Genomic DNA, 16,208 nt, shown 5'->3' on the forward strand with positions numbered 1-16,208 from the left:
CAAGGCAGTAGAAGAGGAGGTATGTGGTTAGTGATACTGAAGCCCCAGATTGGTCATGAGATCACTGGCGCTGAGCATTGAGTTCATGAGGCTTCATAGGCTTGATTACATACTTTGTATTTGTTTGAAATTCTCCTTAATTTTTTAAAAGATGCAATTTGGTGTGCAAGAATAGGATTTTCTTCCATATATGGTATTATAGGTGGCCTTTTACAGTTTCTTGACCTAGGTTCAATGGATTTCAGGGAACTATGAGGATCATTAAATCAGATCTAGGCAAAGTTGGAGGACGAAGTGATCCACCAAAAGACAAGGATTGAGTAGAACACTTGATACCGCTTGAAATACGACAGGAGACAGATCCTTCAAGTTGTTACCCATTAAAGATCAAATTTTAACATAAAGGATAATGAGAAACTAACGGGGGCAGGCGCGGGGGATTGGCAGGCATAAGAGGATCAAACCTGAACGTGGGATATTTATTTGTTGATGAAAAAGAAAAAGTGTGTACTCTGCAAGGAGTGTTAAGATACTGGAGATCTAGGAATAGGGTCATTCAAATCTTTACAACCGAATTCTGCCATCTTCTCTTGTTTATTCCTTTTTCGCGCTTCCCCCCACCCCTGTCTCCGCAAAATCCAAAGTGCCTTAGAGGCAGTGCAAAGACCCTGAGACAAAGAGAGAAGAGGTAATATGAACTATTTGGACAAAAAGGATTTAAGAAAGAGTGTACATTAAATTTGTCTACCAGCACCGGCCTGTGTGAAGTGGGATATGGAACGCGGGAAACGTGGAGGACAGGGTGCTTGGTTAGATTGCCGGGCAGTGACTAGGACATTGAGTTGTGGGTAGCTCCACCCTTTTTATTTTCTAGGTTTCATCCTCAGCAATTCCCAAAGCACTAAACTGTTTTTCCCAGGTACTTATACCAAAAAAGAAAAAAAAATTTTTTTTAAGAGACTGAAGGGAGTAGACGGGTACATTTCGGGGGGTGGGGGTGGGGATTGCAAGTGACTGCTGGTTTCCAGAAAAAAGAGTGGCTGGAGCAGGGTTTGGAGACACATAAAGGGTCAAGGGTCAAGTGAGAGAATTTTGCAAGCCATGGAAAGGACTCCCCGCGCGTCCGGGTCCTTATACAGAAGCCGAGAGCATCAGATCCAGGGCTGCCAGGGGTGAAGAGGCGGGATGGAGGGAGCTGGCTTCAGCCTTGCTTTGAGAGCCCTCCGTTTCCGACGCCAGCGACTCCTTTCCAAGGGGGGAAGAACAGAGCCTGATTTCACTGAGATGGACGGAACGTTAAGACCGCCTCTCCAAAAACCCAAACTATCCGGCCGCTAACCGTGGCTTGAGAGTCGTCTCCTCCCCTACGGGGTCGCCTGCAGGCGACGCAACGGCACGGAATTACGCGCCGGAGCGCGGCGGGATTCTGACATTTCCAAATCGACGCCCCAAAACCCAGGCTTCCTCCCGCCTGCGGGGGAGGGTCTAGAGAAAATGTGCACCAATCAGAACGTAGGTACCGAATACGTTTATTCTCAGGACCAATAGGAGGGCGTTTGGGCGGGCCCGAGAGCGCCGATTCGCTCCTGTGGTTTAAATCTCTGCGGCCGGCCAAATAACGGCCGCCTAGGCGCTGGGGTGGTCGTGCGCGTGCGCGAGCGGCGGGACGCTAGCCGACACGGCAGAGCTGCGCTAACCTGGCTGTGGACCTCCGTACGGCTGGCGGACTCGGCGGGGCGGGTAAGCGGCACAGGCCAGGAGAGCGTGTGCACGGGCCCCGAGGGCAGCCGGCCCGCTACTTCGAGGAGGTCGGGTTCTGAGTGGCACGGAGTCGGGGTTTCCCTCCCCTGGAGCGCCGTCCCAGGCCTGGACCGTCCTGTTGAACCCAGGTGTGCTGCTTCTTAAGGCGCATGTGAGCGGTGTTTGCAGTGCCCGAGCCTCTCCACGTCACGGTGTGCGCCCACTGCCCGTGGGAGCCCCTCTCCGGCGCCGCCCGCCGCATGCCTGTCAGGTGAACCGGGCCGCGGGGCCGGGGGTGGCGGGGCTGGTGCCTGCGAGGGAGCCGATAACCACGCCCGAGCCAGGTGGTGCGGACCCCGGTCCTTGTTGGGAAGGGAGGAAAGTCTTCTCATTCTCTCGTTAAACCTTTTGTGAATTTACGGGTGTCACCGCGCAAACAGTCCTTTCCCTGATGGGTTAAGGTAGCGTGCAGAATTGAAGAACCCTGTAATCCTACCTCAGAATGCAAATAAAATATTTTTTTCTGATTTTAAAACTATATAATCTCGTTCTTAGAAATAAGTCCAAGCACTTGGTACGTATATACTCGAAATTCTATCAACCACAGGTAACCATGCAAAAAAAAAAAAACACTTCACATTTGGGTTTACTAAAAATACATTCTTACAAAAATGAATAAATGTTTATATAACTGTATTTTAAATATAATCTTTTGATTGTAGATACGCATCATTTTTAATGAAACCATGGTGTTTCTTGCTGTGGCCATACTATACCAAATATTTAACCAATCCATTAATGATGGACATTTGTTTTTCCAATTTTTTCATCATCATGAAATAGCATGGTAATTGTCAGTTGTACATTCATATATTTGCATACTTGCCCAGCTTATCTCCTTATAATAATTGCTGGAGTGGATTGTGGCTTAGAAGTTACGGTACAATTTACATTTGGATTCACAATGCTGAACTGCCCTCTAGAAAAACTATCTCCCCACACAGAATGTAAAGGTGCTTATTTCTATACACTAACCAGCACTGGGTATTGAAATCTTGACAATCTGAGGGTATTTTAATGTTTTATTGCATCATTAATGAGATGAAGCATCTTTTTCTGTTATTAGTCATTAATTTTTGGTAAATCATCTGTCTTATCTCTATTCTTGTGCATGTATCTTTTAATAGCTTTCTAAGAGGAATTTGAATTAGTGATTTCAAACCTGTTGCAAGTATTTCCCTGTTTGTTGTCTTTTTGGATTTCAGTTGTCTTTCTTAGGGTATTGTGGTTCTTTAAGCTGTATTCTTAACTCCCCAGAGATAGAGGAATGTGTTGTAACTCTAATAGCTTCCTTGTAATGGTTAGAATCTCTGACCCAACCCCTCTATCCCAGTTTAAAATCATCCCTACTACCCTCGAAATCCTTTCACTTACAACTACTTAAACATGGACCAACCACTCAATCCCTTAAAATTTTTGAAGAGAAGGTGCTGTTGGATATTTTAATCAGTATCATCAATACTTAGCTACAAAATATAAATTGCTCTAGCTTCTGTGAAAGTTTCCCCCTAAGTAAAAGAAAAGACTATCAGATGTTTATATTAAATAGAGAGAAAGAACTGAGTTACCTGTGGACCTTACTAAAGTTTATTTTTTATTATTTGCAAACACCTGTTTTCATATGTTTAAGAAAAAAACCTGGAGTGTGCTGTAATATAAATGCAAGAATATAAGATGTTAGTCACTGTGTAGTGTAGTACATGTGCCATAAGAAAATCTCTTTGGTTTTTAGAGTTGGAAATTCCCTAGTGCAGAGTCCTATTCCATTTCCATCTCTGTAGTTTTTTTTTCTTCCATCTCTGTAGTTTTATACAGCACGAACATTGAAACGAATGGTGTAATCCTTCTCACAGTGCACCATTTTACTTATATGTATTTATTTTTATATAATGTATAATATGTATTACACTTGTAACATGCCATATATATAAAATCTCACTTAAACTTCACAGCCTATTGAAATAATTCTTCCACTTTGCCAATGAAGAAAGTAAAATCTAAGCCCTACTTAAAACATTTAGTCCCTACCAGAAACAAAAGCAAAAATAAACAAGCAGGACTACATCAAACTAAAATGCTTTTGTACAACAAAGGAAACTGTCACTAAAACAAAAAGGTGACCTATGGCTTGGGAGAATATATTTGCAGATGATACATCCAATAAAGGGCTAACATTTCAAATTATGTAAAGAACTCCTAAGGCAACACCAGAAAAACAAATAACCCAATTTAAAAATGGGCAGAGGACCTGAATAGACATTTTCCAAAGACATACAGATGGCCAACAGGCACATGAAAAGATGCTCCACATTGCTAATCATCAGGGAAATGCAAATCAAAACGACAATGAGATACCACGTCACACCAGTTAGAATGGCCAGTATCCAAAAAGACAAGAAATAACAAGTGTTGGCAAGGATGTGGAGAAAAGGGAACCCTCCTACACTGTTGGTGGGAATGTAAACTGGTGCAGCCACTGTGGGAAGCAGTGTGGAGGTGCCTCAAAAAACTGAAAATAGCAGTACCATATGACCCAGCAATTCCACTTTTAGGAATTTACCCAAAGAAAGCAAAAATCTCTGATTCTAAAAGACATACGCACCCCTATGTTTACTACATTATTTACAATAACCAAGATATGGAAATAACCAAAGTGTCCATCATTAGGAGAATAAAGAGGTGGTACATATATGCAATGGAATATTCAGTCATAAAAAAAAATCTTGCCATTTGTGACAACATGGGTGGACCTAGAAGGTATTGTGCCAAGAGAAAAAAGCCAGGCAGAGAAAGACAAATACCATATGATTTTACTTATATGTGGAATCTAAAAATAAAACAAAATGAACAAAACAGCAGTAGATTTCATAGACACTGAGAAGTGACTGGTGGTTGCCATGGGGCAGGGGTTGGAGTAGGTGGGTGTAAACGGTGAAGGGGTTAAAGAGGCACAAAATCTCAATTATAATGTGGTCATGGGGACGAAAGTACAGCATAGAGAATATAATCAATAGTTCTATAACATTGTTCTCTGGCGACAGATAGTAACTACAATAAAAAACACATGAAACAGTCCCTACCATTGGTCAGAGACTGAAATTTATAGAAACATTACCTCAGATAACTAATTTTGCAGTTAACATTTTGAGACTTCTCATTTGCTTCATCTGTGATGATTCTCTTGAATTTTTTGTGATAACTACCAAAATAATGTTACTAAACCCTTATTGTTCTAGATTTGATAGTATAATCTAGTTAACGTTGAAAGGATTTTACTTAAGATGTAAAATCCTAATCTCTACATCCCTTGCTTCTATAGAATCTCTCGAGCATATCTTTTTAGTTAGTGCTTTTTGTCGAAAGTTTCATTTCTTAAGAGTTGATTTTTAAAAATTAGTGATTTCTTAAATTTTCTTTTCTAGGTTTTTCTTTAACTCAAAAACTAATGCCAGTGAAGGTTCATTGAAACAAGGTAGGAAGTTGAAAAAACTAAAGTGCTTTGGTTTGTCCTTACATGTATATCCTATGCTCACTTAGTGATAACATTAAACATAAAAGGATCTTTATATCAGAATTAAAAGAGAAAGCAATTACATTTTTAGAAGCTTCAGATGAAATGTTGGCAGATTAGGTCCCAAAAACTAATGACATGATTCAAAATCCAGAAGACGGGGATTGTACAATTGGCTAGAATAAATCTTATTTTGTAACACTATTTCCCCATCTCAAAAATAGGAGTCTTTCCTGGTTCCTACTCTGCTAGAATGTAAAAGCTACTATGTGCCTTCTTACTCTTCAATAATATAAGGTCACTGCACTTTTCTGACACTGTGTTAGTTAACTTAGTAAACCTGGAATCCTCAATGAAGTCTTTATTTCTGTAGTCCACCCACAACTAAGCTTCTGTGGCACTTACGCAGCATCAGTTGACTATTTAATAGTTTTCTAGTTGTCCTGTGCTAGTTGTATTTTAACCAGCAGCTTGAGGATATAAATCATACTTGCATACCTAGGGTTTTGAACATAGGTAGAAATAAGCTAATCATTTGTTGGTTGCTAAATAAAACTTTGGATCTCATAATTATAACATAAATGCAGATAAGTAATACACTATGCAATGATGAAAATTGTTATTGAGGTACCAGGTCTGAGTTCATTTACTTTGATGTTTATTGTTTTAATTGCTATAATGTGTTATATAAGAGAACTTTGAACTCTTGAATCAATATTGGTGTTGATAAGTAATATTTGGAGGGTCACTTGTAAACTTTTGAGAACAAGCAAAGCCTCCCTTCATTTTCCTGTCATCTCAGGGTTGCTTAAATCTGAAACCTAGAAATTATCCTGAAAGCCTTCCTACTTTTTTTTTTTTTGAGAGGGCATCTCTCATATTTATTGATCAAATGGTTGTTAACAACAATAAAATTCCGTATAGGGGACTCAATGCAGTCATTAATCCACCCCAAGCCTAATTCTCATCAGTCTCCAATCTTCTGAAGCATAACGAACAAGTTCTTACATGGTGAACAAATTCTTACATAGTGAATAAGTTCTTACATGGTGAACAGTACAAGGGCAGTCATCACAGAAACTTTCGGTTTTGATCACGCATTATGAACTATAAACAATCACGCCTTCCTACTTTTGACCTCACATTCACTCAACCTAAATCCTGTTGCTTCTCCTTTCATAATCTCAAATGCATCTACTTCTCTCCATTCCTCTTACTACAAATCTAGTCTGGGCCATTATCATCTTTTTCCTTGCTGAGTCTAACAGCCTCCTAATTGGTTCCACTGTCTTGCCCTTTTCCAGTCCACAGTGTACCCAGAGCAATACTTTTACTTCAGTCTGGCCTCTTTCCAGTGGCCTCTCAATATAAAATTCTACAAACATGATCCTTGCTTATCTTTCTCAACTATGCTCCCGTCACTCTCAAGTCATACCACTGTATTTACAGTTGTCTTGATTGCAAATGCTGTAATCTTCAACCCTTTAGACAAACTGCATGTTCTGCCCTACACACACTTAACACTGCTTTTTAATGCCCACTTTAACTGGGCTCCCACTTGTTCTGCAATATTTAGCTTGGATATCTCCCCGCTTTATAAGCGCTTTCCTTAAACCACTAGACTAAGGGTTAATAAACCACATAGCCTGTTTTTATATGGCCCTTGACCCAAGAATGTTTTCTACATATGTAAAAGGTTGTAAAAAGGAGAATATTCAACAGAGACCATTTGTGGCTCACACAGCACTAGACTGATAAGCTTTATAAGAGATGCTATGCCTTATTCAGTTAGTCACTTCCAGGCAGTATCATACCTGGTAACTAAATCAATTTATCAAATGTTTAACTGACTAAATTTTTTACTTTTAATTTCTGTCTTAGAAAATAAGACACTTGGGCAAAGCTCTTCATGAGAATTCAGATAAGTAGTAAGGTCTCACTTTTAAAAAGGACAGCACAACAAATTAAGACACTTGCAGGATCAGGCTTTAATGAATTTGAACACAACACAGGTTTTAGGTGTACATAAATACTTCTGTTTCACAATTGCTTTTTGCTTCTTCCATCTCTTAATCCTTTTGGACAGAAATGAGAGATGTTTGAACTTCTTGTTTAAGCAAGAACTTCCTTAATAAGGCCTAATGGTCTTTTATGTTTTGGGGTTTTCTTTTTAAGAGCTGATCGTTTGAATTTCTAGGACTTCTTGTGGTAAATTTTTTTTGTATTTACCTTCTACCCACCTATCACTTGCTAGTTATTGCCTCCTAGATTCCTGTGAATTTTCTGTGGCTAAATGATGCTTTTAAATTCTGTATCAACACAGACTCTTTTTGTTGGTTTCTCCAGAATAGTATTTTCTTCCTCTAGTGTGTTATTACAGTCCCTTTTGGCTTTTGTTTCTTCTTTATAGAATAAATGTGGGTGCTCGATGCGTCCCCTACGTACAAAATGCTGGATCCGGCATTCTAATCCTTGGCATTTAGGACGATCCATTAGGGGCTTATATGTGCGCATTTTCACTCCTTCTACAAAGGCACTGGTCTGCTTTATGATAGAGGGCTTAACATTTCTCCATTCTATCATTCCATCCATCTTTGGTCCTATAATATATACAACCAAGCATTACATGGATATTTTATCACAACAGAATCAACTCCAAACCTTATATAAATCTACCTCCCCCATAATGCTGTATAACTTTGGTTCTGGTAAATAATTTAATCCTTGGATTTCCCTGTCATACCTGTTCCACAGGGTACTGCAACAGAGTCCAGTCCTTGCAACATGCTATACAACATGTGAGTTTTAACAGCATGATTAGCCCATAGTTGTTGTAGGTGGGTAACGTTGAACTCCTGAACCTCCCGGTCATAGATCCACTTGATATTTTCAAACTTACAGTCATACAAAACTAGAGGAAATTCTACAGCCATACTATACAGAAGGAGAGAAAGAAGAAACAGCATAAGAATACAAAGCAACCATCCAACATTTTTTTAAAAACAGGGTTAGTCAGGTTAAAAGGAGGGGAAAAATCTTTAAAACGATACTGAATATCTAATAGGAAGAAAATATAAGACTATCCCTAATCTTGCACAACTTTATAACTAAAAAAAGAACAAGGCAATAAACCATGGATCCACTGGTTAGTTTTGATCTATATTAGGATAAATTTTAATGGTAACAAGTCACCTAGAAATGAGTTGACTTGGCTCTACCATAATGCTATAAAATTAAAAGCAGCTGATGGTGTTTTTCCAAACTAGTCTATTTGTATTCATATGGAGGAAAAACTAGATTTCACTGGTTAGGAATGAATTATTGGTCTACCTGACCTCAGCTGCTCTCAGAAGAAAAGTCTGGCTATTCTTCCTGCCTCTCCTACCATTTTAGAAACCCAGGAACAATTCAGAAGTACAATACAGCATGACTACTCCATGATACAAAGCAAACAATATTTAATATGAATAGTTGAATGCTCACTTTTTAACTTTACTAGACCCTAACAATACGTCTTAATGTAAGTTCAGAAAAAAAAATGTAGAAATGAATATTCTTTTAAGGCACCTGGTCTCAACATCTATTTTCTTTCTAATGGGACAGAACAATGAGGAATTAAAAGGTACTCCTCCCTCTTTACTTGTTCATAACACTCTACAAGTTAGATTACAAGTTTCATTAAGACAGAACCAGTGACTTATTTAGACAATTGTGGGGAGAGGAAGATATGTGAGAATATATTTTAAACATTCTAAGGCAGTAGCTGTTTTGCTTTTTTGGACTTTTAGCTTACCTGTATTGAGGTTTCTGGGGATTTTTCTCTATGTTCAGCAGCTCGTCGATAATCTCTGGCTTCTCCATTCCTTGGCCAATCAGAAAGAGGATAGCCATCATACAGCGGACTTGATGATAAAGGAATGCCTGGCCACTCACTTCAAACTGACATAACTGGAAAGGTTCTTCCCGTCTCTCCTCAGCCAGACTTTGGCCCACAAGTTGTACTTGAGCAGACAGAATAGTCCTTTGAAAATTTACCACTCCGTTGGCTACATCCATTTTACATAAGTTTCTAAAATCATGTGTGCCAACGTACTTCTGAGCTGCGCAGTTCATGGTTACAAGGTCTAAATCAGCGTGAGGGAAGAAGTAGCGGTAAGTCCTCTCAAGACAGCTGAACCGAGCACTGAAACTGGGTTCTGCTGCGGCCCAGGCCAGTACACGGATGTCTGGAGGGAGCACCCGGTTAAGAATGTGGGTATAACGGATCTCCTTAGCAGCATCATTGACTTCATCTTTTAAAATGAAATTTTCTGAATCCCTGGCCTTTGGAAAGTGAGAACGAAGGTCAAGAGAAATCACCTATGGAATCAGAGAATGATACTGTGTTTTAGAGACAGAAATAACCTTAATCCTCAGGATGTACACCTAGAATATATCGGGATTGCTTGCTCTGAGAGACAGGACAGTGGCCCTTACCTGCCCAAATGCACTGACTCCTTTGTCTGTCCGCCCACATCGGTGATAGTTGGACATCTGTCTGCTTTCTACTAGTCGAGTCTTGGTTAAAGCCTCAAACAGCTTTTCTTCAATTGTATTGTTTGTGTTTTCCTGACTGGCAAAGCCCTGGTATCCCCAGCCCAGATAGGCAATCTTTAAGGCTACATGTCTCTGACCATGAGCACTGAAATCAAATGCACGCTTAGCTTTTCCAGCTGCTGAGGAAGTTTCTCTAATGTTTGAGTCTTTGTTGTTGACCTGTTCTTTTTTAAGTCTTCGTACCTCCTGCTCCAATTCTTGTACTCTTTTTAGGAGATTTTCTGTCTGGATTCTCTCTGTGTCATTTTCAGCCATTATAAGACAACCCCAGGAATAGATTCAGACAGGTCCCACCCTACCTGCAAAGAACAAAAGGATAAAACAATTTCAGTGCTGATTCCTTTCGTAATGTCAGTGTCATCCCATTATGTTTAAAGAGTATCTCAGATGCAATGCCTAAAGGATATTAGACCTTTGCTTCTGCCCTGAGGATACAAGCATTAGCTTAATTATGGGTTGGTCATTCACAGATACTACTCTTTTCCATCCTGTCTGGCCAGTTGAGAGGGGGGAAAAGGAAAGTAGCACCAAAAAATATTTAGCTAGCATTGTTAAGGTTTAAGTCAGAATTTAGGGAAAATGTCTAGAGATTTCATTTTTCTAGTCTCCATAGTTGAGATGACTGAAGACTGATGTTACTGGTATATTTTTCCCTAAAACATTTCCTTTTGATGTCTCATATTTGTCCATACTAATCATAAGATCTGTTTATATGGAATACATATGTCTACTCTGAGTTTCAATTGCTTTCCAGTATTTCAGATAGAATTAGTGGCTTCTGTGTTCTTTTAACTAATAACCAATTCTATCTTAAAGGTGGTTCATAGAAGCTAGCTTGACTGAAGAAATTTGTTAATGATTGTACTTCATATTGGAAGTAGAAGCCTTTAAGCAGTTTTGATGGCAGAAAGAAGGTAATTAAGCATCACTATCCTTAAAATCAAATTTAGTGCATGTTCTGATAAAAGATTTCTGTACCTCTAGCAATTAGAAGAGTCAGTCTGGGTAATGTAATTTATATATCATTATTGAAATTCCCAGCATATTTAGATCATCTGAAAACTTTACTACATCTTTAAAATTGGGACAATACTAGGCAACCAGTCAATGACTGATGGTTACTTTAGTTATAGAAGATCATCACACCGGTTCGGAGGCTATTACCTTAAGTCTAGGTAGCGCATTTAGTTTTTTGCCCTTTGAGTTTCCATATTTATGATACACTAAAAGTTTAAATGTAAAAAATGAAACTAAAAAAGTACCAGAAAAAAACTTGGAATAACTTTCTTAAAATCTTGGGGTAGGAAAGTAATTTCTAAATAGGACACTGTAGAAACCCAGAAACTCTAGAAAACCAAAAAATATGACTACCTAAAAAATCTTTGACTGGCAAAAAAGAAATTCAGAAGGTAAACAACAAACTTGGAAGAAAAAAATTAATAATAGCAAAGAGCTAACTTCCCTAGTATTCAGGTAATTCATTAATACATAAATCAGTTTAAAATAAAGTTCAATAAGAAAAAGTCCAAATGGGGAAAAAGCTTACAAATATATGAAAGGATGCTCAATTTCACTCAATTTAAATAAATGCCAGTTTATGAGAACTATTTTTTAACAAACTGACTGTAGAGACAAGTTTGATAGTATAAGAAGAGGGAATGGAGAAAAAAGCCCTGTAAGACAGTATTGGTACAACTTCTGTAGAGGCTGTTTGAGAACAGTTATCAAAATTGAGCACACACATAACCTGTTGATCAACCTACTCCTTTTCTAGAAATTTAGCATACACATATGCTTGCACAAGTATGTAAAAACTTATACAAGATACTTATTTTAACCTTTGTTTAAAACAACAAAAAACTATAAGCCTAAGTTAAATCAGTCAGGGACTGACTAAATAAATTATGGTACATCTGTACACTGGAATTCTGTGCAGCTTTAAACAAAATGGAGTAGGTCTACATGTGCTGAGATAGCTGGATTACCAGGAGTACTTTTAAGGTTCAGAAAACTCATAAAATATGTTCCTTAATATATTAAAAAATGTGCATCTGAATATGAGAAATTATAAGAAATCAGCTTTGACAGTGAAACTTGGTGGGGGGTGGTAACCTCCAATACAGAGACATAGGAAACAGAAGAGGAGCCACATATACTAGATCTAGTCAGGAAACCAGCATTAGGTATTTGGCTGGTTGATTTGGACACTAAGTTATCTCAGTGACAGGGTACTGGGATGAACTGATTGAGCCTGGCAGCTGAAGATGCATTAAAATTACCTAAGTGTATACATGCATATTACTGCTTTTGTAATGTGTTTTTGGATTTAATCACTCTCATGGTTAAAAGCAAGGACTCTGAAGCCAGGCTGCCTGAGTTACAATTCTAGCTCCATACTTACTAGCTGTGTAACTGGACTGGTTATTTAACTTCTCTATGCCTCATGTTACTCATCTGTGAAAAGGAGATAAGAGTACCTATTTCACAGTTGTGAGGATTACAAGAATAAAGGTCAAACACATAGAACAATGCCAGATACATAAAGTGCCTTTCTAAGTATGTTACATAATGTACATTAAGTCCCATATCATAGAGTCTCAAGCATTTTTTCTGCCAGAATTCACCTGTCCTGTTCTAGGAGCTACTAAAGGTGGCAAGAACTACCGGGGAGTAGCAAGTGGGAGTGAATAAGAAGAGAGTGGAAATGAAAGCAGGTAATAGATATTCTAGAGCTGAGTTAATCCCTTCATATAGTTCCCATACTACCCTGTATTAATCTGTATTTTATTATATAACTGTTGTACTTATGATTACCTTAGCCATTCTTTCTCCATTTGACTGCTATAAAATAATAAGCAAGAAGGAAATGAGTAATTTATGAACTGGGAATTTATTACCGGAAGTGATCAGTGTTTTCTCTTGCAGAAGGTCCTACAGTGTAATGGAGGAACCTATGGGACCTGATGGACAAAAATGGGCCGCTATGGATCCAGAAGAACGAATGTTAGTGGCTGCTGCAGCCTTTACCCATATCTGTGCAGGGCAGGGTGAGGGAGCTGTCAGGAGAGAAGCCCAGTCTTTCCAGTGTGATCCCTACAGTAAGGCTTCAGTAACCCCAGGAAAGCAACCTGCTCTTCCCGTGCAACTACAGTACCCCCAGGTAGAAAATAATGACATTTCAGAAACAGTCTCAGAGGCCTCCCAAAAACTCCGGAAACCAGTGATGAAGAGAAAGGTGCTGCGTAGGAAGCCGGGTGGGGAAGTATTAGTGACAGATGAGTCAATTATCAGTGAATCAGAGTCTGGTACAGAGAGTGATACAGATCTCTGGGATTTAAGACAAAAGCTGATAAATCTGCAGTTCCAGGAAGACAGGGAGTCCCCTGAGGATACTTCACAGAAATATAATTTTGCACATGAATACCAAGGAATTTCTCAAGATCAGCTCATTTGCTATCTACGAAGAGAAGGCATGGGCCCTCCAGCTTATGAACAAGACCTGATTGTTGCCAGCCGACCCAAGTCCTTTATTCTCCCAAGGCTGGACCAGTTAAGTCGAAACCGGGGCAAGGTAGACCGGGTAGCCCGATATTTTGAGTACAAACGAGACTGGGACTCAATGCGGTTACCTGGTGAAGATCATAGGAAGGAATTACGATGGGGTATCCGAGAGCAGATGCTTTGTCGAACAGAGCCCCAATCCAAGCCTCAGCACATATATGTTCCAAACAATTACCTAGTACCGACCGAGAAGAAAAGATCTGCTCTTCGCTGGGGTGTTCGTTGTGACCTTGCAAATGGTGTCATGCCCAGGAAGCTCCCTTTCTCTCTCTCTCCTTCTTAAGTCTTTTTTTAAACCTGTCTCCTTTCACAGGATTGTTTGGGATAAACTGGTTCTTTATATGTCTCCATTTATTTAAATAGAAACAACTAATTTGAAAGTCCATAAAACATAAGAGTAGGGACTTCACCCATCCTTGGTCTTCTATAGATGTATATCATACTGGTATCAGACACCACTTAAGTTCTAAATTATCACTTTCAGATCCAGCAATTGCAAGAGAAATCAAGCCGGAGAAAGAAAGACCTGGTCTTTATGTTTTGTCAGGCTACAAAGCAGTCATTTAGCACTGTTCCTGTTCTATAACCTTTTTACCTTTGGCCAATGTTACTGTTTTTATTAGTGTGTTTTTAAAGTTGCTGGGTGTTAAGCTTATACATTAAAGAATTTTGGAAATTTTGAACTTGACTTTATTTTTATTTAATACTTCCCAAAGTAAGATGATCTCCAAGGAGGGTTTTGATTCTCCTTTCCATTGTACTCCCCATCATACTCTCACCACCTAAATAATGAGCCAAAAGGAAGAAACAAAAACTTGCCCTTTATATACAATCCTAAAGAAAGGAAACGAGATATCAGCAAAGATCTATTACTAAAGAAATACAGTAAACCCACATAACCATATTAAATGCTTTTTAATAGATGCTCAGTAACAGCATTGTATGACATAATGGATTCTAACCCAAGTTTTGTTTCAGAATTATTTCAGTCTAGTTAATTCCAGGATACCATACTTTTTTATGATTTGCCACTGAGCTTTTCTTAGAAATCATGCCAATCACTTGAAGGTTATTTCTGTTCTGCAACAGATCTTGTAACTACAAATATCTGAAACTAGATGCAGACAAATACCAAAATCTGGCCTATCTGGGCATGGACCAAAATACTAATTCTGCTTACCTTACACTATATGTTTGTCCTTAATGCCTCTAATCCAGTGAGGAACAACAAATTATGAAGGTTGTCGGTGTGACCATTTGAAGCTGGAAGAATGACAGGAAATATAGTTTGCTTGCTCAAGGAAAAACAGCTGTGTAACCAAAATGAATGGCCTTGACAATTACAATCGGCTAAAGTACATTTTCTCCATAACATTTAAGCTACATAATCCATTCATTCACCCAGTTCCACTGTGAGGCATTTATAAGGGAAAGAAAGAAATCAGTGACTCAAAGATATATGTAGGATATATTCACGGCAAATAAGAAAGATCTGCAAACTATCCAATGAAAGTGGTCAAATAAATATTAAAATATCAGTCATTAGGAATCATGGGAAGCTAATGGAAAAATGGCACCTTAAGTGAAACAGGTCATAAATTGAACAATATGATCTCAGTCATACAAACAAAGTACAAGGAAAGATCAACACCTCACTAGGAGTTTTTATTACCTTTTTAAAAAGGTAAAAGCCACATGGAATTTTTTACATGCAAATAACAACAAAACGCTTCAATGATTTACCTTCTTTATATGTATACCAAAGCCGGATATTGCCAAATCAAGAAGTTTCATGACTAGTTCAACCCTTTATTTAACCAAAGAACTGGTCCAAAAGGGTTAATCGGTTATTATGACAGATTTGTGGCAAAAAGAGGAGTCCGACTTCTGATTCGGTACAAGGATATTCCTCAGCGCACCAAACCCTTCTCACTGGGAAGCTAACACCTAACACCTGGAAGGGTACAACAAATTACCATAAAGAGAATTCGTGTGTGAGCTACATAAACAACCATCGCTAGTTTCGATACTTTTTTTGAAGTTAAAAAAGGTTTTAGTCTCGAATATACTAGTAAGCAGTGCAGTGGCAGAAAGCATTCCCCATGAAAAACTTTATTTTAAGCCAAAGAATAAAGGAGGGATAATATCCAAAGGATCAGGAGACACGCACTGTTATCACTAATATTGAAAAGCAACCGTGTGGAAAGTCATCTCCCAAACAATTTGAAAGATGTCGCCGGGCCTCCCTCCCGCTCCACAAACTACTAGGATTCCCGACTTCTACCAGTATTTAGTTTTATGAGCAAACAGAATTCCAAGGCAGCAGAGACAACTTGCAGAGCCCTCTAAGAATCAGAATTTCCTACTGCTGCGAGTTTGTGCCAGGAGCTCCAAGAAGCACCCGACGTAAAAACAGGGTCTTAACGCGAAGCCCCACTTCCATACACCAGCGCTTTTCCGCCAAATCAAGGTATGGGGACACGGAGTGGGGGAGAGAAAAAAACGTCCCGCTATTTTCTGCTCCTCTTTGTAGAACCCAGAAAACAACCCACCCCAAGCGCCCCACACTTGCCTTCCCGTCGCCGCCTGGCAGCTTTTCCGGAGACAGGAAGCTGTCACTCGCGTCATCCTCGCGCGCGCGCGGGGCCTCACGGGAGAGGTAGTTCACCTTTGCGGAAGACGTAGTTCTCAGAGTCCGTGGTGCACACTTGATGCTGAAATCTGCCTAATGTTTTCCAGT

The 16,208-nt window shown here is 39.2% G+C and overlaps 2 protein-coding genes across 14 annotated transcripts; one reads left to right on the top strand and one right to left on the bottom strand.

Annotated features, from left to right (window-relative positions):
* The first annotated feature begins 1,581 nt into the window (after positions 1-1,581).
* HYLS1 (HYLS1 centriolar and ciliogenesis associated) lies at positions 1,582-14,151 on the top strand. 12 transcript variants are annotated; one of them, XM_057490407.1, is made up of 5 exons: positions 1,583-2,011; positions 5,223-5,272; positions 10,724-10,821; positions 12,525-12,621; positions 12,833-14,151. In XM_057490407.1, the coding sequence occupies exon 5, from the start codon at positions 12,849-12,851 to the stop codon at positions 13,749-13,751; it is 903 nt and encodes a 300-aa protein (XP_057346390.1). In that variant the 5' UTR covers positions 1,583-2,011; positions 5,223-5,272; positions 10,724-10,821; positions 12,525-12,621; positions 12,833-12,848; the 3' UTR covers positions 13,752-14,151. The 12 variants fall into 12 exon arrangements, with proteins under 12 accessions (XP_036786110.1, XP_036786112.1, XP_036786113.1 ...); XM_036930210.2 differs by lacking the exon at positions 12,525-12,621 and having other exon boundaries at positions 1,587-1,740; positions 1,890-2,011; XM_036930215.2 differs by lacking the exon at positions 12,525-12,621 and having other exon boundaries at positions 1,582-2,011; positions 12,836-14,151.
* PUS3 (pseudouridine synthase 3) lies at positions 7,276-16,096 on the bottom strand. Of its 2 annotated transcripts, XM_036930203.2 has the most exons (6): positions 15,212-15,402; positions 14,649-14,731; positions 9,788-10,206; positions 9,105-9,670; positions 8,055-8,245; positions 7,276-7,911 (listed from the first exon to the last, which is right to left on the bottom strand). In XM_036930203.2, exons 3-6 carry the CDS (start codon positions 10,160-10,162, stop codon positions 7,601-7,603), a joined length of 1,443 nt encoding a protein of 480 aa, XP_036786098.2. In that variant the 5' UTR covers positions 10,163-10,206; positions 14,649-14,731; positions 15,212-15,402; the 3' UTR covers positions 7,276-7,600. The 2 variants fall into 2 exon arrangements, with proteins under 2 accessions (XP_036786098.2, XP_057346388.1); XM_057490405.1 differs by lacking the exons at positions 14,649-14,731; positions 15,212-15,402 and adding an exon at positions 16,037-16,096 and having other exon boundaries at positions 9,788-10,202.
* Positions 16,097-16,208: the final 112 nt, after the last annotated feature.

Source organism: Manis pentadactyla, chromosome 13, assembly GCF_030020395.1.
Source record: "Manis pentadactyla isolate mManPen7 chromosome 13, mManPen7.hap1, whole genome shotgun sequence".
In the NCBI taxonomy this organism is placed as follows: domain Eukaryota; kingdom Metazoa; phylum Chordata; class Mammalia; order Pholidota; family Manidae; genus Manis; species Manis pentadactyla.